The 24,503-nt window shown below is 35.7% G+C and overlaps 2 protein-coding genes across 2 annotated transcripts in view; one reads left to right on the plus strand and one right to left on the minus strand.

Annotated features, from left to right (window-relative positions):
- The window catches only part of LOC115449130 (roundabout homolog 3), a 16,913-nt gene extending 1,166 nt beyond the window's left edge, over positions 1–15,747 (plus strand). Inside the window, 12 exon segments of the mRNA XM_037438266.1 lie at positions 6,099–6,227; positions 8,561–8,761; positions 8,914–9,077; positions 9,762–9,915; positions 10,250–10,380; positions 11,519–11,551; positions 11,554–11,677; positions 12,112–12,450; positions 13,141–13,410; positions 14,290–14,463; positions 14,984–15,011; positions 15,615–15,747. Of these exon segments, the coding sequence (XP_037294163.1) occupies positions 6,099–6,227; positions 8,561–8,761; positions 8,914–9,077; positions 9,762–9,915; positions 10,250–10,380; positions 11,519–11,551; positions 11,554–11,677; positions 12,112–12,450; positions 13,141–13,410; positions 14,290–14,463; positions 14,984–15,009 (1,745 nt within the window). The 3' untranslated portion in view covers positions 15,010–15,011; positions 15,615–15,747.
- A 4,323-nt stretch (positions 15,748–20,070) lies between these two features.
- Positions 20,071–23,766, minus strand: LOC119189144 (protein Fer3-like). Its single transcript, XM_037438062.1, has 4 exons — positions 23,722–23,766; positions 21,523–21,616; positions 20,625–20,791; positions 20,071–20,250 (listed from the first exon to the last, which is right to left on the minus strand). Exons 1-4 carry the CDS (start codon positions 23,764–23,766, stop codon positions 20,071–20,073), a joined length of 486 nt encoding a protein of 161 aa, XP_037293959.1.
- Between the last annotated feature and the right edge of the window lie 737 nt (positions 23,767–24,503).

Below are 24,503 nucleotides of genomic sequence, written 5' to 3' on the forward strand. Positions count from 1 at the left end.
CCGAGGCAGTCGACATCGCATTTATAATATTTGTTATATTTATAATTTACTAGCTTTTGCTTGCAGCTTCGCTCAAGTGAAGGAGTTTTCTGGGATATTTTTTTCCGACTTACTTGATATGTATCGTTATAATATAACCAAATTACACACAATCATAAATTGTAGCCTATGTGTTATTCGGATTATAACCAAAATTACTGTAAAGTTTCATCCAAATCCGTTCAGTAGGTTTTTCGTCAAAGAGGAACAAACATACATCCGTCCTCACGAACTTTCGCATTTATAATATTTGTAATACTAGGTCTCGCTCGCAAACCGTTCAGTTGTTTTCACATTTATTCCTAACAAGCATACAAATATTGAAACATTTTCACAAACTCGCATTTATATTAGTAAGATTAAGTTCGTGGATGGATTGTATTCAAAGTTAGTTTGACTCACAGCATAAAATTACTTTTAAGTTACTCGAAGTGCCTTTAAGTTGTTTGTTACCAAATTAACCACGCTTACGTTGTTTAAAATACTAACTTGTATCACATTATTATTTAGAGCTCAAGAAATACAAGAAACTTATAAATCAGGTTTAATACTTTGGTAAGACTATTTTATAGTACCGCTCTTTCAATCAATCAGCCTGTCGCCGTCCACTGCTGAACGTCGGCCTCTCCAAGTGAGCGCCAACCATCCCGGTCTTGAGTAATAAGCAGCCCGCATCCATCCACTACCCACTGCCTTCTTCAAGTCGTCGGTCTATCGAGCAGTAGGGCGTTCCACACTACGTCCAGCAGTGGACAATTCAAGGGCTGAAATGATGATGATGATGAATATCCTACACCTAATTGTAGTCACTAAGTTATAAAAAATAAAATCACAAATAACCTCCAATCTGAACTAACAATCGTAATATTTTTGACCAAATTGACATGCCAATCAATTTTTTCTTTCGTTCGGCGTACAAAGACTGGCAGATTAATTTAGAACAACGTACAATACCAATGGCATTGATAGATCAATCTCAAATTAATTTCACTTTTTTTAAGCATTCTAGTCTCAGACATTTTATTTTCAAATGATTCGTTATCTATGGGTAAGGGATATCTTGTTGGTAAATAATTAAATAGAAAAATTCTGAAAACGGATGATAATCAGTCAATTGGTAAATTCTGTTACTTAGCTAAGAACTTATAATTAACTTGATAAATTGAATTATTTATAAATAATTGCTAAACAAACATAAAAAATATGGCTACTTGTTAATCGCGTAACTAACCTCCGCGGTTTTGAAATCAGTTATAAATAACTCTGTACATACATTATTATTTTTCATAAATTATTTTTCTATTGTAGTTAAAAAGTAAACGAAAGTATGACTGCCTCGGCGTATTTGTAATACGTACACGTTACGTGCACAACTACTGCGCTGAGGTCCTGGGTTCGAATCCCGGGTTGGGTCAAACATAACTAGGATTAAGTTTTACTATCTTAAAAAATACTAAGTCAGGAAGCTATGATACCGTGTTCTCGGACAGCACAAAAAGCTTTGCGCCTCTTCTCTTTCCGGTCATGTCGGAATGCCGTCTCACCAGACTATGAGAGTGAAGAAACAGAGAGTGTACCTGTGTATTACTCACATGTATGCACTATACTTAATACCTCCTGCGTACTCGGCTGGGTCTCTGTTGAGAGTGGCCGCCGTTGCCGAAATTCGGCTAGGAGGGATTCATTAAACAAAAGTATACCCACGTTTCATTTCTATATAAATATAAAGTACAAAATCTAGAAAATTTTCATTAAATGAATCTTAATTCGTCTATATTCATGCAATCCCGTATAAGAAAACCAAAAATATCCACAACGTCGATCAAAAATCTATCAACACCTAAATATTTATAGAACCAACCCGTGGTTTGAGTCGTTTACTTTTATAAAACATAAATCACTGTTTTGTGTTTGTTTTCGTACATTTCACAATCCAATTTACCTCAAAGAAATGCTAATAGGTGTGCTAGTCTAAATAAATCCACCTGTCGTCTCGGCATGTCAGATGGGAGGCATTGCATCCATCAATACGAATGTCCGTTTATTTTCTAACTATCCACTTAGCGAAGGAAAAGTTCAACAAAAATTTTGTTTGGGATAAAAATATTTCGCTGTGTTATAAAGACCAAAATTAACAGAATTTTATGAGGATATTCATATTTACAAATTAACTAACAGAAAATAGACTGATTACTGGGCTGATTTTTTTTAACTGACAGAAAATAGACTGATTACTGGGCTGATTTTTATTCAGTTTTGTTTTTTTTTATACGGGCACTGCAAAAGGACCACACTTCACCTGATGGTAAGTGGATTGGGGTTTAATAAAATTTCAACCGACGAGGGATGATTACCCTTCGGCAGTTAACACAATTATGCCGGCCTGTTGGAACCAGATATACACAGGCTGATCTCGGAAGGCTTACTTACGTGGGCCACTATGGCGTGTTTTAACACCTTGTGTACGGTGATCGCTATGCGAGCGGATTTAAATATATCCTACCACCAACACAAGAAAACCCAATTATACAAATATTTAAAGTAAAACACACAAAAGACTGTATCATTATAATTTCCCGTTTCATTATACGAATCTACGAGAACTACAATAGAAGAATAACGTTCGGAAACTTTTATATAAATGGTAGTTTCAAAAATAATTATTCTTCTAGAGCGTTTCTGTTAGCATAAACTTGAAGCATTCAAGCAAGTATTTACGATGTTGAAGTTTCTAGAAAATGCCAAATAACTAGAACTAACTGCTATATCTAAACTGTTTGTACTAACTATACAAAACTTATGTTTTTTTTGTAGAAGTTTTTGTTCTATTTGAAATATCTTGCCTAGCTAGGTTATTCATTTATTAGAATTGTCTTTTCTAGATGTTTCGAGATATCAATATGCTGTTCTTATTTAGATTATTAGCACATACAAGTCATAGCTGAAATTAATAAATAATTCTAGTCATCAGGAAGCATGTCAACCTTTATTCAGTACCCCTAACACGAATTTACGCGTTATAATATCATTAACTTTAATGGTTACGTTAAAGTAATTTTTTGTATGGAAATTTTAATAGCGCCCCGTGAGCGTATTACATGGTCTAACCGTGTGCCAAATTTCAACCAAATCCGTTCACCGGTTACTGCATTTAGTTCTAACAAACATACAAACATTTCACTCATTCGCATTTATAATATTCAGATATTATATCTATACTTCTATGTACACTGTTATATAAATCCGATGAGTTTGTTTGTTTGAACGCGCTAATCTCAGGAACTACTGGGGCCTAATTCTCTATCCCGCACATTATTTTGACAGTGCGTAACAAGCACGTAACACAACGCATCATGTTTAGGACTATAGAAATTTGGCTTACAGAATACCATTCCGCGCACATTTCTCGAAGATAACATGACACGGCCGCGTTACGCGTTTACACTATCATACAGAATAAGGGCCCTGGTTTGAATTAAAAAATATTTTAGAGTTGAATAGGTAATTTGTCAAGAAACACATAGTGATCATAAAGTAATGTTATATAGGCTATATAAAAAGATCGGAGCATCAATGAAAAATGTTGCAAAATTACTACAAAATCGTCTCAGCAACGTCCATTCGAAATCGCCACGGATCTTTACGCTAAAATTTAGGCTACTAAATATTTTCAAAAAAAAATTAAGAATATCGCGATCTCATTTTACGTCCTAACATAACATTAGTAATGTTTCGCTAAAGACATAACACGGCACATTAAATCTACACGGGCGTACGTGTTCCCGTATTATGAAACTTTATGTGGTATGTTTTGCGTTCTCATTAGAAGAGCCATTTTTATCATCATTGTTATTATGTTTAATATAACGTAATTAGGTATGCTACGTTAATAGGTTCGTTTGTTTTCACAACTAATGAAAGTAATAAAATGTTTTGCATTATCTTGACGGTTCTTGTGTGCCACGGAAGATATTTATTTTTATTGGAGTGTTACTTCATATTAGATTTTAACTAGAACTAATGATAATTTTTTAGTTTAATTAATTTTATAAGTACTACATGGAATTTTCTTGCGTCTTACTTTATTAGTGGAAGAATTTTCAAATTCGGTTTAGTAGTCTTAAAGACTAGCCCCTACAAACCCACAAACAAACACAAAGTGTACCTCTTTAGAATATTCATTTAGAAATATAGATAACAGTACTTTTGTAAGTTAATTGATAAAATCCATTTCTCTTTAAAAGTATAAATTAATTATAATAAACAGAAAATACAACATAATTAAGTTCACAATGTTACCTTTATCAATAAAACTCATTAGATTACCTTGAAACTTTTACCAAAAAAATATCCACGCGGACCTCCAAGGACGCTGAGGTCGCCAGGTCGACTCAGATCGATCCAAATTAACTTATCTCTCCGAGTTAACTTGCTATATTCGAAGCCTATCTTAATTCATTCATTTTTGCAAGCGTAAAATGTTTCATCAAAAATTATTTTATGAAGGCCTGCTTTCTTGTAATATCAGAATTTTACTATTTTAGAATATAAAGTGGTAATCAGGCTAGCGGGTCTAACGATGAGAGGTTTCGCTCATAAACATACAGTATCAGAGAATTGTTGGTGCTTAGAAGTGCAGATTACATTGGAAGTTTAGAGTAACTAATATAAGTTGACCCCGCTGTCGTACGATATCGTTTACTTCGTGAGGGTTTTGAAACCAATAACAAATAATTACCTGCAATTATTGATATTGGTTCCATAGAATTCTAGAATATTCTCGAAATGTCCGCACTGTGACTGTTTACTGTGTAAACTACTTATAAGTTAACACGAGTTCATTAAAGCAAAATCATATAAGTTAGTAACAATAACATTGTCAACATGCAAGAGGATCAATTAAATATGGGTTTCCAAACGGAAAACGTTATTGGAGTATGAAAATAAAATTATAGATTGCGAAACACCGCGACATTTTTTAATTTCGAGACGAATGTTGGATTTTATAACAGCTTTTAACTGTCATACATGTATGTATGCCGAAGTCATTACAGGTTATCTTTATGTCTTTTTAAGCGGCAATAGCCTAGTTGGGAGTGGAACGGACCGCCGAAACGGGTGTCCGTAGGTTGTAAATCCAATGCACGCACCTGTGACTTTTCTAAAATTATGTGTGTATTCTTTGTGAATTATCGCTTGTATTCATCATCATCATCAGCCCGTTGCATTCCACTGCTGGACATAGGCCTCTCCCAAGGTACGCCACAGAATTCGTTTTACTACATTATGCGTCCAGTCGCTGTCGGCCCTCCTGTGTTAGTCGTCCCGCCATCTGGCCAGAGGGCGCCCCATGCTGTATTATGAAACAATATATCGTGAGGAAATCTGTATACTTGAGCTCTCCATAAAAAAAATCGATGGTATGTGAAATCTGTCAACTCGCACTAAGCCAACGCGGCGTGGTGGACTAAGGCCGAAACCCTCTGAGTAGTGAAACACGACAGTGCCCAGTAATGGGCTTACAATACAAGGCTGATTTAACTAATATCTTTTTCATCATAAATTAATCTAATCATTTCCAGTATTTGACTCCTAAATAATTAATTTAAAGTTGAGTGCGTTACTTATCTCTATATTACAGTTTGTTTTTAATGCAAACTCCATTGGAATAAAATCTATGTTTTTAACCGATCAAGACTTCACTCTTTCAAATAGTTATTTATCTATTCGTCGTATTTTTTTATGTTTCATATTCTCTGCATTCGATTTCTTGTATGTAGCTTCGGAATAGTCTCATTTTTATTTTATTGCTATAGAGCTTTGTAGTTCAAAGCTGCAGAAGGGAACTTCTCATAATCAAATAAGATCGTGATGATTCTTTTTGTTTTGGGTTCAATGAAGTTGTTTTGGGTTATAATTATTGTCAAGGAATTATTTTTTCATGACATAAAATGTTGCATACATGATTGTTACCTGTTTTGTGTGTAATAAACAAATAAATAAAAAGATTAAACTCAGATACTACCATATATATTATTTCTGATGATGATGTTATCTAGAATGTTTTATTGTTTCAGTTCTACCGAATCCCCCATTTTTTATGGATGAAGTGAATAACAAGGTGGCGGATAAAGTGGGTCCGTACCACGACGGTGACACGCTGGTGCTGCGCTGTTTGGTGATTGGAGGTACTTATATCGAAATTCAATTTTGCAGTATATTCTGTACTGTGCGGGCTCAGTGTTGAGCGATAGCGATATTGTTTCGACAAACAGACGAGACGTGACGGCGACGCGACGCTGGTCAGATCGCTGGTTCACTAGTAAACGTGAATCGAAGATCGAATCAGAAGCATGTGAATGCTTCTATGTCTTTATGAGTAAAAAATTTGTAATCCCGAAAGATAAATCAATGAGGAACTATAAGTTATTGTCTTTTGTAATGTTTACCAAAATGTAAAATGACATAGGACCTTGTAATGGTGAGCCAGTTGAAAAATACTAATTTATCTGATAGACACGTTGTGACCCGACCGTCAGCAGTTGCGTAAAATAATACAACTGTACAAATATCCAAACAAATTACCGGTATACATAGCATCAACAACAAGAAGAACTTACCTAAACTACGCTTGTTAACTGTAGCAATACTTGTTAAGAGTTGTGGAAGTAGGCTGCCGAGAGAATTATAACTATTGATTAAGTATATTTGAACAAAATTGTCATATGTATGTTGATAAGTATATTATTTTAAAAATTATTAATACAGCAATATTTTGTCCATGCCCAACTAGATTCCTCTTACAGCTGTTTTGAATAAACGATCCGAATCTCAATCTTCAATCACACGTTTGTAAACATGTCAAAAAACATTGTTCTGATTGGTCAATTTTCGCGATAGATTTAAAAAAGCGATTGCGATCGTTTATTAAAACAGGAATCTTTTAAACTGTTCTACGTTTAAAAAATACTCACTCTTAATATCTAAATACAAATAAAATATGTAATCTATGCTTTCGTCTATGCAACATGATCCAGGCCTAATTCATTAATTGGAACACATTATTCGAAGCGGCACATTCTCAATGCGATCTTTTTTCTCGAGAATACTCCAATAAATGATAAATCGAAGCTAACTTGTTAATTAAAGTTTTAAATATGTATAATGCGGATAAAGCGGCCTTTTAATCGATGGTTTCAACTATTTATCAATAGTTCTCATCGAAGTTATATTGAACTGTATTTCATTTACTTAAATTGATTAAATGCTTCCACGTATAAAGAACGCCAAGAATTTTTTTATACCCATTCTTTTCCAGTTTAAGTTATTAACTATTTCATTTTAAAAATCTAATGGCCTAATTAGGTGATTTACCAAGGAATTCTAACGGAAGTTTTCTAACGACATTGTTGAAATAGTTTTGTGAATTAACATTTTAACTCTAAGTTTTTTCCGACACGCTTTCATAAATCGATAATGGGTTCGAACATTGATTGGGTACTTTAATTATGTTGTACGTAGAATGAAGTAAAGGAACAGTCATTAGCATTTATTTATAGATTATCCATTGATTGTCTAAGACCGGGTGCCAGACTTCAAGATACTGACTTAATGCTGCATAGATCGGACAGCCAAAGCTAAATTTAAAATATATATATATATATATATATATATATATATATATAATTGTAAAATAATAATTATATATATATATATATATATATATAATTGTAAAATATAGATAGATATTATAACTTTGAATAATATCTAAATCCGCGGTAAAATTAGTTTTATTCCCATGTCTAACAGTCGCGTAAACCTGCGCGGAGAAAGTCCTTATTACTACCGCCCAGCCTTCGTAGGCGACTGAGCGGTTATGCTGGGGTAACCGTGCCTTGACGCCCGGATTTGATGACGACCTTCGGGCGACCGAGTCTAACGAGTACAATTAACCTATGCACAGCCTACCAGCTAAAACGGTGGCCTCTCTTCGGCGCATTAGGGACGGCTGCGGGCTTCACTCTGGAAGTGTCTAAGTATTCGTCCGCAGCCGCCTGTGCGGTTGCCTTCTCTTAGCAAAGCACGCTCGTCTACGGCAGCATGAGGCCAACTACACACTGCCGTCCATCCCGTCAACCGAAAAATGTGCAAGGATGCACAAAAATGCACTAGGGCGGACAGCCCCCTGCTGCCCGCCGACGACCCCCTTAGTCGCGTAAACCTAAAAAATCCATTGATTGTTAGCAATTATACTGGGTAACGCCTGGACTGTTTCTTATATATCGCTTTCTTTTCTTGATCAGTTGTATCAGTTTCACGAACCTAAGGCCTAGCATGTTTACTAGAAAAATCGGTGACAACGTCTAAAAATACTGGGTCCAATAGTACATATAAATGTAAAAATAGTTTTTTTTTTATTAGTAACCTTTACTTGAATCCTTGGTTGTAGCATTTTCAATTAAGAATAAAAGGAACCTAAGAATAAAACAATCAGAAAATATATTATTGCGGTTTCTTCCAGGTCGTCCTCCACCAAGAATAAGTTGGTACTCTGGCAACACTTTAGTGGACGCTTCGGATGGTGACAGCGATATCCCGAAAGTGAGGGAGAACGAGCTATACCTGCCTCTGACGAGGGATAATGCTGCGGCCCTCTCCTGTAGGGCTTCAAACACGAAACTAGCGCCACCTCTGGTGGCTAGCTTGGAAATTGAGTTATACCGTGAGTAAAATAAATTCATAATCAGTGGCGGCATTAGGGAGGGTGCAGGGGGTGGCAACAGTCCAGGGACTTGCGCAGTATCTATAAGGACCTTTTTTAGCATACGAAATGTAAAGCAACAAGCATGTTATTAACCTAATGTTGATTTTAAGTTCCTGCGTACAACGTGTCAATTCACTGGGTGTCTGGGACGGCGGACGGCGTCCTGCAAGTAGGAAAGCCAGCAGTGGTAAAGTGCACCGCCCGGGGATCGTACCCGCAACCCGATTTGTCTTGGTGGCTGGACCACCGGCATCTTACGCAACATAGTAATCAGGTTAGTTTAAATTATGGTTAATTTGATCTGTGAATCAAAACTAACTCCTTACAGGTATCTTTTTTTTGGCTGGGAAGAACGTGTTATCGCTATCATCACTAGAGGGTGAGTGGAATGGTCGTCACCACTCTTACGGCCAAATTTCGACACTCGAGAGTATAGCATTATCCGATCGAACATTTTACGGAAACTCTCCTATGAGCAACCTACAGCGGCATACCAACCGAAACCCGTAGAAGAGTTAGACGCATTCGGGACGGCCCTAGGGAATACACTTGAGTGTTTAGTGCTGTAGTTTTAATTATATCGGACAATATAATAGTTTGTAAATTATAATTTTAACTAATTATAATTAACAAATTATTTTGTATTATAAGCATTTTTTAAGTTATGTATTATTTATGAAAGAAGTCTATTTAAAATTAATGAAAAGAATGAAAACACTGTATTGTACACCACGTACAGCAAAATAAGTGAAACTGGTGTTTTAAAAAATACGTGCAACAATAGGGGCTATTATCACTAAAAAGCGATCTTCTCCAGACAAGAAAATGGCCAATGATTTTTTTTTACTTAATACTTAAGTTAATTGATTTTTAAATATTATAACTAACGCCAAATTCGATACTATGCTAACTAAAATACTAAGCCTTAATCAAGTCTTAAAAATTCTCACTATTCCAGAGTTGGACTAACTCGAGCCGTACCGCGGAATCATACTTGAAACTGAACCCCGCGGTGGGCGACAATGGCGCAACGCTTGCCTGCGTAGCCACCAACCCCGTAATGGCGCCCAGCCGGGGGTCTAAGGCTGATGTCCTCACCCTCAATGTCACTTGTAAGTATCTTTATATCTATGGGTTCTAAGTAAACTATCGTATACGAAAAAAACGATTTACACTTTTTTAGCGTTCGCTTCCATTTAAAAAAATTATAAATGAAGATTATTTTACTATTTACTCCCAAATTTGTTAAAAATAAATATTAAATATATTGTTTTACTGCTTACTATCAAACCTATTAAAAATAGTTATAATATCAAGACTTTTTTAATGTTCAAATCTACAGAAGATACATTTGTGGAGTATTATATTTTATTTATCTCAAGAACAAATTAGTTTCCATCCCCTACCTTCGTACATCAGATTGATAATAAAAATATACATTTTCAGACAGTCCTATACTAGAAGTGTCCAAAATAGGCTTCGGCAAACAAAACGAGGTGGTAGAAGTGGACTCGCTACACTTGGAATGCGAAGTCAAGGCCAACCCGCCGATAGTACAGGTCTACTGGTATTTTAATGTGAGTACCCGCTGTGATTCAACCTACAATTGTTTATGATCTTTAGAAAGCCTGGCAATTACAATATATTGTAATTAGGAGAAAATAACGACGCTTTTTAAATAACAAATTGTTCGAAAAATTATCATTGTGTTCATTTTAAACTCGGTACCTAATTATAGAGAATCGGTCGTAAAACTCGTCGGAAACTTTCTACTGTATGTTAAATATGTAAATTACGTAATTCTTCCTTTAGGGACTTGTCAAACATATTATAGGTACATCAATGGAATAACGTTAATTATTCCGGGAGGAAAGCCTAAATGCTAATTAACGTTTACACGCAAAAGCTTAAAATTTGCCAGTAGGCATGTGTCTTTTTATATTGAAAATGTATTTCTTAAAACTAGTGACTTCCATTTGAATATTTTAAAATAGTTACGTAGTACATTTTCGCTATTAGTATGCCAATAATTATTAATAGAAGGATTCGCTGATAACTTATAAAATTTCAATAAATATATTGGTTAAATGCCACTAATTGTGCTTGAGTTGCTAAAACATTGTTTGGAATCTTCTAATATATATTGCTTTATTAAAATATCTACGTAAATATGTAAAAGAATTAAGAAATATCTGAAGTTTGATGGTTTACACAGCCGTTGCCGCTGCTGTCATAACTTTTTTACGACCCGTTCTTTGCAAATTAAGAAAAATAAATGTGCGAAGTAAGATAACATTTAATATACTTTTTGGCGTTTATCTTTATTCTTCCTGTTATCCTTGAAGATAATTACTTTAATGCTAAGTTAAAACAAATTGTTTTGTTTCCGAAAAGTTTGTTTTTCCAACTCTTTTTCGAGTTCCGTAACAAAGTTATAATTTTGCGATGTTGTACGATCGTGTATCAATTATTTTTGAACTGAGCAGGAAACTTTACATTGTCTATTTCGTTCACCAAGTGGTACCAACCTAGTATATTGTAAACTGTATAATTATTGAGGCTAATGAGTTTAACGACCGGCATCATCGGATAGATAGCATTAAGAGTTGTGAATCGACGTTTTGTGTGTTATTGATTGTAGTCATCGCTTTTGCCATTGAGCGAGCTATTTTCTCGTCTCATCACTTGTATAAATAAAATACTTTCTTATTTCAGGATAGTTTAATTAAGCCAGGCGATATATGGGGAAAAATGTGTCGTCCCAGGTGCTTTACGTTTTAGAAGCGACTCGAGAGCACACCGGTCGGTACGCATGCGCCGCAGCCAACTCTGTGGGAGAGACGCGATCTGAAACCATCTCTATTACCGTGTTTTGTAAGTTTCTATTCACTTAATCATAATATCAGCCCTGTATTATTACTATATACAGGGTTTATATTGTTAAACTTTAAACTATATACTGTCCCACTGCTTAGCACAGGCCTTCTCTACTACTAATAGGGATTAGGCCTTAGTCCACCACGCTGGGCTAGTGCAGACTAGCACACTTTACATACCCTCATAATTTTTATAGAAAACTTCTCGGGTATGCAAGTTTCGTCACGATAGCTTCGGTCGCCATTAAAGGATAAAATAATTCACAAAGAATACACACCTTACTTTAAAAAACTCAGAGTTGCATGCCATCAGGGTTTTGAACCTACGGACATTCGTCTCAGCAGTCCATTCCACTTCAACTTTATGCACTTCTCTTTTCTCTTCTCTCCATGCATTTCTCTTATTAAAGCTGTTTCATTTTCTACTTCCAGATCCACCAGAGTGCTCAAACAGAGGCATAAGACTCGTAAAAGAAACTCTAAGCTGTAACTTAAAGGCGTTACCAGCACCTGATACATATTTCTGGCATGTTCAACCGGCAGGATTTGAACCCCAAAACCTAACCACAGGGTCTCATATCCTACCATTAGACCAAATCAATGGACCTTTGTCTGACTTTTTGAAAGCGACTTGTTCTGGAAACAATGGCATATCGTATCAGGAAGTCCCGTGTGAGAAGACCTTTAGTTTCGAACATTTGAGACCTCAGCAGCCGCAGCAATGTGACCTCGCGTATGAGTACGGAGAGTTTCATATACGATGTGTACCGGGTAAGCAGAAATGTCATATTTGTAGTCAAATAAGTCATGTGACATTGAATCACTTATTCATTGTCAGTTTTGAAAAATTATGCAAGAATTCGGAGGATTGGAAAAAACGATGGTATCTAGATGGATACACAAGCGGATAACTTGCGACCTGATAAAATCTATAATGAAATTGCTATTACCTAATGTATTCAATATTATTAGTGGTCGTCCAATGGTCGATAATCGACCAAATAAGTTTTATTTTTCTGCACTCCTTTATACAAACTTAAAATATGGGGCATTCCACGTGAAGCGGGCACGAAAAAAAACTCGATGTCTCAGATTTTCGTAATATTTGATTATGTTATACCTGTATATGTCCTCGATCCAGATACAAAATATTATTAAAGTATAAAGCCTGGTAAGCGAGTTAAAGGACTTTGAAGTTTTGACTGGCCGGCTGGTATACGCCACTTCGAATCCAATTATCAAGTTATTTATACTTTAATAATATTTTGTATCTGGATCGAGGACATATACAGGTATAACATAATCAAATATTACGAAAATCTGAGACATCGAGTTTTTTTTCGTGCCCGCTTCACGTGGAATGCCCCATATGTCAAATGTCATACTCCTCCGTGCGCGTAATATGCCTAGAAAACATAGATCTAACGTCAACATCATTAACATAACTATCACAACTTTCAGTGGAAAACGCGACGTATTACGAAGTGTCAGTATGGAGGCTGTCCACCAGCAACTCCTCGTTAGTGCTGGAAAAGAGAGCGTCCATGGGGTTCGGTAACGGCCAGGCCATGGCCCAGGGTGGGTCGTGGCTGGTCCGAGCTGGGCTGGGAGAGATGGGCGCGGGAGACGAAGCTGGGGCGCTTGCTTGCAATCGGTATGGATGCTCGAGAGCGTTATTGTTGCGGCCTACTGAGAATCTGCTGCAAGCCGCGTCGCCTCCGTGGTGGCATTGTAAGTAGGATACATAATATTTTTTTAATTCTTGGCATTGGAAATTGACTGTATCATACGTGATCAGTTATTGATTGACGAGCGGCAAAAATACTGATTTATAATTGTCTTCATAACCCTGCAACCGCCTAAAAAGTCTTGATTCAAAAAAGGCACTTATTATGAAGAAACAATAAGAAGTAATCTATGGTCTCTGTATATTACTCGCCATCGCAAACTATGTCCAATCGAAACAAATGTAACATAAAACCATTCTTCCTTATTATAACTTTTTAAACGTGCACGGCAAAGTGATCCCTCTGCATCAGATGGTAAGTGGAGTGGGGTCCAATAGATTGTCGACTGACGAGAGATGATTACCCCTCGGCAGTCGACACAATAGGGTACCGGACTCATTTTTGTTGTTTACTATTATCGAATATTAACATAATATAAATTATAACACAGAAGGAATTATTAAAATCCAGTAAAAAATCAACAAGTTATAAGTCTTTGAATTTCGGTGGAAGGGGTAATTAACTGGAAGCAGAAAAGAGACAAAATACCCACATGTGACGTCATCGGGAATTACGACGCGTGCGAAAGAAAGAGATATAGCGATATCCCCACATCGCACCCACTTCGGCACATTTCAATATTTTAAATATGAATTACTCGCTCATTTTTTAACCAATTTTTATGCAGTTCTCGCAGGAGTGCTTCTTTTTCGTATTATTAACCATTACATATAGAATAATGTACAAAATCAAGCATAGGCCGGTCCCCTATTATGCCTCTTGGAACCGGATATACACAGACAGATCCCAGAACGCGACATACTTATATGGGCCACTATAGCGAGTTTATTACACCTTCTGTACGGAACTTTTCAAATTCCAGTGAACAAGGATGTGGGTATAGCCATTGGAGCAGTAGTGGCGGTGATTCTGTTCGTCATCACCACGATCTTCGCGATCCGCCTGGCGCGGCGGCCGCGGAACAAGCCCGCAGCACCTGTCATACAAGTGCTGCAATTGGACGACGTCGCCAGGAACTTCTTGGACAACGTGGCGGGTTGGTTTACTAATTTAAATCTATATTTTATAGTACCTAAATCCGCGAAGATATCATAGTGCGACAGAGTTCGATTCTTCATTTAAAACTTAAAACTTCTTAATTTATGTTCTTCGTAAAATAGAGATCAAATCACTGATACACACGCAGGTGACAGGACTAAGCGTAAGATTCGTATTCAATTTCACTGATAATGCTGTAGATAAAAAAATAACAATCGTGAGGGTTAACTCCAGGAAGTTAATTGTCAATAGGACGATAGTATCGCCCTCTACCACCATAGATGTAAACTATTTGCTTAGCCAGTGAGGTAACTACACATTCTTCACTGCTCCGCTTCACCTTTTATGGAAATATCAGTTTTTATAATCAATATAAAATATACAATTGAAATTTAGGAACCCCGTTGAAGCTCTACCCCTAGGCAACTTATCCGTTGCTATAAAATACCTACTTTCCTGGAAGACATTATAATTTTAAACGATCTTATAAATCCCTAAAATACATGAACATTTGGCAGCCATGAATTTACTAGACAACAGTTGACGGTCAGTGTGTTGCTTAACATGAATTGTAATAATGCTGAGTATCGTTCTTCGAGGGCGCCACTTACGCTTTTTGCAACAAGAAATTAGTACCGTATTTTACCACAATATGTCCAAGCGTTTTATTTTCTGGTCGGGCTATAATAAAATCGTAAATTTTCCGTAGCCTAACTTTTGTTAAATATTTTTGGAAAAAAATGCCTAAAAATTGATACACAATATTGCTTACATTATTACTTCAAAACATAATATTTTAAATGGTGTCATATAATTTTATGTTTTCGTATTTCTTCAAATACTCCGCTCAGTTGTTATTCTGACTCTATTCTCGTTTTATTGTAGTTAACAGGCACATTTAAATCATTATAGCTTTTAATATTTTTATCGTTAAAATGAGGTATGATAGTTAAACTAGCCTTTATTTCCATCTTTTCCCTCGTAATCGCCTGCACTCGGGATAAACAGATAATATATATATTATCTTTTACGATTAATGTAGCGTCACATAAATGAAATAATTTTCAGAATCGGAATAGTTCGAGTCTAGCCTCACAATTAGTAAAAAAAATATTGTTGCCTAGTAAACACATGGCTTTATCTTTTCAGAACATAAAATCCGCGGCTCGTCGACGATCAGGCCGAGCAGTACTGTGTACTCCGACGGCTCGTGCGAGTCACTCGCCAGCAGCCTCGAGCGACGTCGGAAGCAGTTCTGGGACCGCTGGGAACCACCGCCTCCCGACGTCACTCTCACTCTCCACAGAGAAAGCGCTGTCTGAATGTACTTGGTGTAACTAGGATGTATTATCGGCTGGTTTTTCTATCAGATAATATAAATACGGGAAGACATTTTGTACCCCTTTTAAACAGAGTTAAATGAAATTTAATGATGTCAAATCTCACACTCCCCCGTGAAAAAATTAATTTATGAAAAATAATATTACAAAATAAAGTACAGAAAAATATAATTTATGAATAATAATATTACAAATAATTTAAATTTTACGGTCGAATTTCGACCACTGGCCGTAAAAAATACATAAAAAATATAAAATAAAATTGTTCAATTGTCTCAGTTTTATATTGTATAGTTACATATTCGATACATTTTATCTGATGAAGAAAAATCAGCCGCCAGTGTAATATACGGTGCTTTATGGTAGTTAACAGTGTCAAATAATATAAAAGTGTTATAAATAAACTTAAAATACTATTTATTGCAATGTTTTAAGTTGTAAATTTCAATAACAAATGATTGTTCTTACTGATGAGTTAATTGTGGTTAACTTGGATTCAAAAATACTACATGACATATCAAGGTTTTGAAACGCGCTAATGCGCGCTGTACACGGGAAGAGTAAATCGCATAGTAATACAGTAGAGTTATACTAGCTATACCAATGTAAACAGATTTGGTAGAGTGCCTAAACAAATTAACTACTACTATTGGTAGAGAACTTTGAACTAGTTGAGTATACTAGATCACTCTACTGTTTACTCTACCCGTATCCACCGGATTTAAGGAAGTTTTAGGACCGATTCATAAAAAAATGGAGAGATGTATACCTATTTACTTATGTTTTGTTTCTCCACTGCCCAAATTCAGTCTAGGACCACATTAAAATTCTCGAAAACGATGAATCTTATTAAATAAAATCCTAGTTTTGCAACAACCTAACAAAATTTAAAAGCTGAAATAAAACTTCTTCAAACATATCTCCAACAGATTTTATTAAATACTCTAAGACCTCACTCAATACATTCAATAATACAAATTCCAACAAGATGCATTTATTAGAATAATAAAATATAATTACATTCTCCCCAGATTATATTGTATTTCCACTTAAGGAATAAATTGGAAATAATTTTAATAAAAGAAACAATATATGTTCTATATTACGATTCAATCGATGTTAGCGCTAGTGTAGGCATTGCAGTTGGCGTATTTGTCAAAATATTTTATCCTTTTTTCCCAAACTGTATCCACATAAGACCAATTTTCAATCGACAAATAAAGCTATCCAATAAATTATAACCGTACTGAATAGTGAAGAAAGTTCATTAAAAGTGAGACAAATTGAAATCTTTATATATACAGTTCTATTTATTATGAATTACTTATATGATAATTGAAAAATTAGCTCATAGTCTTGTTTATGTATAAATTTGGTATTGATTTAGGCACATAGGACTAATGTATGTACTATACGCCAAATGTGGTGCCCACATAAATACAAGTGTGCCATAGCTATTACTGAAATTTCGAAAATTTATTTACAAATTGAAATAAATATCTTAACAATTTAATGCTTAGCATAATACTAGAATTAAATAATTGTAATAAATAACTTAAAGGATATGTCGTTTTTCATTTATTAAGACTCGTTTGTGGTATGTCCCCTCGGTTGTCTGGTTGCGTTTTCTCTTTTACATCTACCACAACGTTATTTTGACTGCCCATCATGCTCATGGAGGATCCATCAGCATTCATTTGTTTATAGACAAAAGGAGGATTATCTGATACTACAATTGGACTATTTTTAAAATAACCATCATTGCGATAAAATGGTTCGGGACAAACAGTTGATTTTGTTACTTGAATAACATCTAAACAGGGTCTTACGGTGCCCATATTGTTTACCTGGGCGTCTTGAAATGGCAGTGGAGCTCTTTGGGCGGCCGGAACATAATAATAATTCGACATCCTGCTAGCAATATCATCAATTTCTCCATTATTGTTTCCTAACTTATTATTGTTAGGAGCTGCTAGTGAAACATCTAGCGGTTGCATATTTTTATTACTGACCTGTTTATATATAAAAGATGAACGTTTTTCATCGTTAATTACCATATTGTTACCAGATATTCCATTATTTACATTGTTGTCTAATCTCTGATTTATTGGTGATCGTGCTGGAGCCATTAAGTTAGGTCCTGAATTAGACTCAATTTTACTTAGAGATGGCGGTGGTGGTATGGTCTTAGAAATCCCAACCGGGGTCGAGGGTAATCCGGGATTAATATTTGTACCAAGATATACTTTGCTAGAACTGGCTTCGGTAGAAATCTTACTATTAACTGAAATTGGAGAATTATTTTTGGTAATTTTCACATTAACTTCACCTTTAGGACCGGGCATTTTGAAAATATTTGTTTGACTACGTAATAATACAGGAATATCTTCTTCGACAAGTATCGGTGGGCCATAGAAATCTCCCCCCTCGAAATATCCCATGTTCTGAAGTCTTGCAAATGCTGGGGGATAAATCGGAGGTGCCACTGGAGGTAGAGGAGTTATGACATGTCCAACATCTCCTGGAATGATTGGTGGACCGAACACAATATCTTTCCTTATAACTGCTCCTGGAAATCGAAAATCTGTTTCCACAGCAACAGGAGCTATTGGGCCAACAGTACTAACGATTTCTTCAAATCTTGATTTAATATAAGGAGGCAAGGCAGGCATTGCCACGGACTCAGTTACAATCACGTTTGGGTTATCTTCAAATTCATATGAAGTCACTGTGCCACCTTTAGATCCTTGCTTATAGGAATAAGTAGGTTGAACAACTTGAGTGACCACTTGTTTTGGTCTAGTAACAACAGGCATTGGTACCGTAATTTTTTTCGAATCCACTTCAACAGTCTGGGTGTATTTTACACCCACCGCGGGTGGAGGTGGTGGCTTAACCTCTTGTATTATTGGATATGTCACTTGTTCGTTTATAACTATTATTGGTGTTACCGGCGTCGGTCCGAATAGTTTTCCTAAAAGTTGTTTTTTATTATGTATACCAACTTTTATTAAGTCAACCACCTGTTGAAAACCGCTTGGCTCGTCTTCACACGTTTTGTTTTGTGGTTGAGTGTTATCTTTTATTAAATTAGTTGTTAGTGCAATTTGTATAGGCGCTGCTTCCTTTTTAGGTAATTTCTTGGGCGTAACTTTTAGTAGAACATCGTCGTATCCGGGAATTTTATATAGTAAAACATCTTCAGCAACTGATTGTTTCTTCGGAATTCCTAATAACGATGATTTGAATGCGTCTATAAAAGGTATTGTTCTTTTTGTTCGACCATTTGCGGATACAGCAATTAGCATTGCAAGAAGTATACACTGTAAACAAACAAATGTATGTCATATTCAAATATATTTATGAAAATCATCTATATCTGATTATACGGTTATTCGATAATTACGAAAAAGGCAGAGACGTAATTCTTAAGGATTGTTTATCTCGAAAAATCACAAACAATTTAAAAGTACTTACAATCATGGTAAAACAACGCATCTTGAATACAATTCACTTTATGACACCACAAACACTATCACAGTATTCACACATTCTACTGAACATTAAAATAGTAATACTCGAGTCTTTTATAATAATGTCATTAGTAGAGAAAGCTTTTATTACTCATCGGAAACAATCGTGGTGATTAATAAATTATACTAAATAACGAGAAAAATTACAAACTATAATACAATAGACCATTGCATAAATAAGCGAAGTAGGAATGGTTATGAATAATTTGTGGTAAGGTTTTCGAAAAAATTAAAGGCTACTAAAGCAATAAATGATACCAATGTACTCATACTAATTAATATATTATTTAATGTCTCTAATTACAAATGACTATATATTAATCTATAGCTAGCGGAAGACATTCATTGACTAGTACATAGATACGCAAAACACATACTTAATCTAGGAATACATAACCAAAGTGAGAAACTAGAATATACTAGTGACTTGACTAGATTTACGTAAATTGGATAGAAAATAATCATTTTCTTAGCTTCATTATCACGTGTAAGATCTCTTAACTAAATTATATAAATCGTAAATGAAGATTTTTAAATTGTTATTACTAGATCCAACATAATATGATTCCATAAAGTTTCACGAATGATCTTAAAACCTATTTTTACATCTAAATATGGCACAATTTCAAGCAACAGGATCGGAGTCCAAAACAAAGATGCCTAATTTTCATCATTTATATTGAGAATGTATGTATAGATGATGAGAAATTATAATTTGACGTCTTAAAGAATTTAGGCGCACCACGGGACCTCCGCATCAAAAACATGACGTGAGGAGTGTACCGTCGCGTGTGAGGTGTGATGTGGCTGTGGAGAGCCATGAAGCAGTTCACACATGAAGCTGATGTACGTGATGGCCAGGCGAAGGGTCTCGATGCGGGAGAGACGCTTCTCGTAAGCAAACGTTGGCACCTGGGATAAGAAACGCATTTGAGTCAATTGACAAAGATCAAATACAGTAACGTCTAGATTAAGCTATATTTTTGAAAAATTTAAACTACTAAATTACTCATTATAAAATTTTCTATCTAATAGTGTTAGTTGCATTTAAAAGAGAGAGGGGCGTTATATAGATTTTTGCAAATTTTTATGAAATTAAATCTTTCCACTAAATTTCCTAATTGAGTCTACAGCTGTGACTTTTTAGTCAAATAAGAGTAAGTACCTCTACAAATTCTTCTGTACGCTAAAAGAATTATTTTCACACAAACGATTTCCAAAGCAGTAGCTCCTCTTGCGATGGGACATCATAAACCAAAATAAACTTAAATGCCAGTTATTTTTACCTTCCTCCTCAACTTATCAAACGCCTCATTCAAGTTGAACATGCGTCGCCGCTCGCGGATGTTGGCGGCGCGACGCTGTGCGACCGACGCGACCCGACGGCGAGGCTTCTTACCGCCGGGCGTGGATCGTGGACCTCCGCGGCCCCCGCATCCTGCCGCCGACCACACTGTGATGATAAACATCTTATCTAACACAAATTATCGATTACCCAGACCGTGGGTGGGATCCGGAGCTGTCAATTTGAATGAAAAGTGCCAGTATCACAAACTACTTGTAGTCGTTGTAGTAGTAGGTATATACTTACAGGTAGGTAGGTAGGTACCTAGGTGCTTGTGAAGCATCATTAGCATTAGAATTTTCATCAACTAATATAAAACAAAATATGGTATAACTACCGAGAATATAAATAATGGAAATAATTTAAAACTGTATGATATTTTTTTCAATGGTAGAGCAACATTGTAGGCAGAGGTGAAGCTTCCCCGGGTACCTACCTACCGACGCCTAAACCGGCGTAGAAGGCAGCTATATAGTTCCTATTTCTTTACTTAGAGACGAGCATTGTATCCGCAGTATGTTTGTATAAATTTAAAAGAAATCACTTGAAGTATTCAAATAAAGAACACGACGTCTTTTTAAAATAGTAGCAGCTGACATGAGCTGTGGATCAGGAGCAGCGAATTCAAGGAGTTGGGTAACATTACTTATCAGTTTTCCTACACGGTGTAAGTGGCACTAAAACTCCAGAGGGATGATCGGAAAAATTAAGCCAAACAATATCACTTTAGAAAAACGCAACATACGTCAAAACATTTGTACCAACCCCAGCTTGGAATGGGATACAAGGTACAAAATTAAGTATAATACACAAATCATTAGTAAATTAAATTTACATACCCAGGTCGGCTGGCGGGAAAGCCAGGATGTCGGGATAGGGAACTGGCGCCGGCGGAGCGTCCCACAGCGGCCCGTACGGGGACACTTCGCTGCCCTGCACAATAAAAATTATTAGAAATCATCCTTCAAAGAACACATAGTCGACATCGATACATAATATGTACATTATTCTTTATTTTATTCATTTGGTCAGGTAAAAAGTCAGTGACTTTCTAGGTTAAATTTCTTAGTCATTCCTTAGTCCTATTTCCTACACAAAACCTACACCTTATTATATTTTATTATTATTGAAACCTACACCTTATGTCGTTGTAATTAATGGTAATACTCAGTAATTCATATCCGTTGCTTAGATACCTTAGGTTTTCTCAGGTCTTCTGGGTTGCTCTAAAGATATTCTAGGATCGTATACATATCTGCATGTCGTAAGAAATAGCAAATTCTTTTAATAAATAGATTAATATTCAATCATTATCATCAGCCACATGAAGTCCGCTACTGAACATAAGCCTCCACTAAAGATTTTCAGATGCAGCTGTAAAAGGCGACCTGCATCCCATGTGAGCCTACTACCTTTGTCAAGTTGTCTGCGCACCTTGCAGGTGAACCTGCTACGCTACATTTGTTAGTACATGGTCTTCACTCAAGAACTATTTTGCACCTTCTGCGTGTCAGTACTGCGCACTATTTGCTCTACCCATTGCCACATTAAGTTGCTAATATACTGGGCTATGTTGGATACTTTCCTTCTTCTATGGATCTCCTCATTTCATTCGATCGCGTAGAGAAACACAGAGTTTTTATTAAAGCCAAATATTAGTATTTATTCTGTGTCCTCACGCTAAGTGACCGTGAACCTTCTTAAGCAGCCGATAGTCAGGTGCCACATTTCAGTGCCGCATATTAACACTGGTAACACACATGGATCGAAGATTTTTGTCCTTAACCACAGTGGTTTGGCGAAGAAGACCTTGCTTAGCTTGAACGCTGCTTTACCGAACTAGATTCGATGATAGATTTCTCTCTCAAAATTTGACCTGTCTAACTGAATATCTTATCCTAAATAGACGTATTCGTCGAAATGTCCGAGAGTTGAGTTCCCAACGGTAATCGACACGGACCCAACATGAACATTCGACATGTTTTTGTTATCCATGTTCATTCTATGGTCATTCAGTTGAGAGACTCGGTTGAGGTCCATGAAAATCATTGCTCTGAATGGAAAATACTGCTAAATTCTAATGTCTTACAGCAAAAAACATACATTTATGGATTATCAGAAAGTACAGTTCTTCTTCTACTAATAATGACATCTAAACCATAAGGATAGCACATGTAACTAGTAAATCTGAGCCATATTACTTATCTACTTATTCTATTCAAAATTATTAATTGTAAGTCTCTTCTAACATTGCAATATTAGGAAATACTTACTTTTACGACGATTTGTTCACAGTCAGTATACGACGATTTGTACAGTTTACAGGATTATTTTTACATTGCGTTATTAAATTAAGCCAAATATTATTAGTATTTATTCTGCATTGTGCTAAAAATCATTCTTGAATAACTAATGTTTTCGCCAAAATTAGTGGTTTTAGTTTTCGGTTTTTGAATAAATTTGTAGTTTACGTATATGTGTAGTAATAAAAGCTTGGTACATGTATAATTAAAATTACTTTTTTTATTGGGTTCTAAACATACGCTATTTTATTTTACATCTATAGTTAGAATATCTTATCCTTTTTAAGAAAACTAATAAAGGATGAGAATATTGTTTTATTTTTTAAATCAATGTTAAAATTACCCTGTATATTTGAGAAATATGTTTTCTATAGCAATTGTTTTAAAGGATATTCATTGGAAACTACAATCGTACGAATGAAATCTCACTTACAAAGAAAGATCTCGTCGGCACAGGTGGGTAAAGAAGCATTCTGCTGCTTCTCTTGTAAATCATATAGATTTCTCTCAGTAAGATTTCTCTAGACGATGTCTAGATTTTACCATTCATCAATAAGACTAAAAGAGTCCAATGTCTTTAGAAGAACTTGAGGATTCGCTATGACACATATTAGGTCACAAGATGTATAAAACTAACATGGCCGAAATCGAATAAGAAGCTCTTATAGGTGTATAACTTAGTTTCTGAAACTAGGGTCGAAAAAAATGGGTTCAAAGGATGGAACAGGTACTCACTGCCGAGCTGCTCCAAACGTGCGGCGCGTCGCTGCCGTAGGACATCAGCGGGAAATGAATCTTGATACCTTTGCACTCACCACGACACGAAACACTCCACTGACGGTGACCAGCGACGGTACCACCAGAGGACAACCACGGAAGACGTGCAAAAATTGACTAAATCAAAATATTATAACTCCATGCTATACCCAATAGTTATAGGGCAGTTTTATTAAATTACGATGCTACTCGATTTTCAACACAAAAGTTACGCGGGTAAGGTCTAGAGTTTGAGATACGGTGCCAAAACTTCCCCTAACCATAGGAGCACCAGGTTTCTCAACAGTGATTGGCGAAGCTAAGGGTGCGACGAGTGGTAGCAGTGATTGGCTGCAGCAGGCACAATGGGCGGGATACGTATATTTGTATTCGGAATTTTAAACGATTTTCAGTAAAATTTCAGTGAAAACATGTTCATACAGAAGTAAGACAATTGCAAAACTATACAGTATTAAATTCATGTAAGTACGTTTTATTTCTTGTATGTAGGTTATAATACCTTATAGTAATTACGTAGAATTAATTCCTCAGATATTGCACTTAACGAGAAAATAAATTTATTTCATAATTTTAAGTACAATATAATTGTATCTAGCTAAGTATAGCAAAATTAAAATACTATTCTGGTATAGGAATTCCATTATACATTTATAATTATGGTATGACCTGATCGTTTTCATAATGAGTCAATCAGTTGAAATAAGATTAATTTTCTTGTGTTGCAGGAATTTGTACATTAG

This window comes from Manduca sexta, chromosome 13 (genome assembly GCF_014839805.1).
Source record: "Manduca sexta isolate Smith_Timp_Sample1 chromosome 13, JHU_Msex_v1.0, whole genome shotgun sequence".
In the NCBI taxonomy this organism is placed as follows: Eukaryota; Metazoa; Arthropoda; class Insecta; order Lepidoptera; family Sphingidae; genus Manduca; species Manduca sexta.

Bases quoted from the DNA above. Each gene is read 5' to 3' on its own strand.
- LOC119189144 (XM_037438062.1), bottom strand. From the start codon at position 23,766: ATGTCCTACGGCAGCGACGCGCCGCACGTTTGGAGCAGCTCGGCA. The intron at 21,617-23,721 runs GTGAGTACCTGT...TTTATTGTGCAG, and splicing joins ACGTTTGGAGCAGCTCGGCA to GGCAGCGAAGTGTCCCCGTA. The intron at 20,251-20,624 runs GTAAAAATAACT...TTCTTATCCCAG, and splicing joins TTGATAAGTTGAGGAGGAAG to GTGCCAACGTTTGCTTACGA.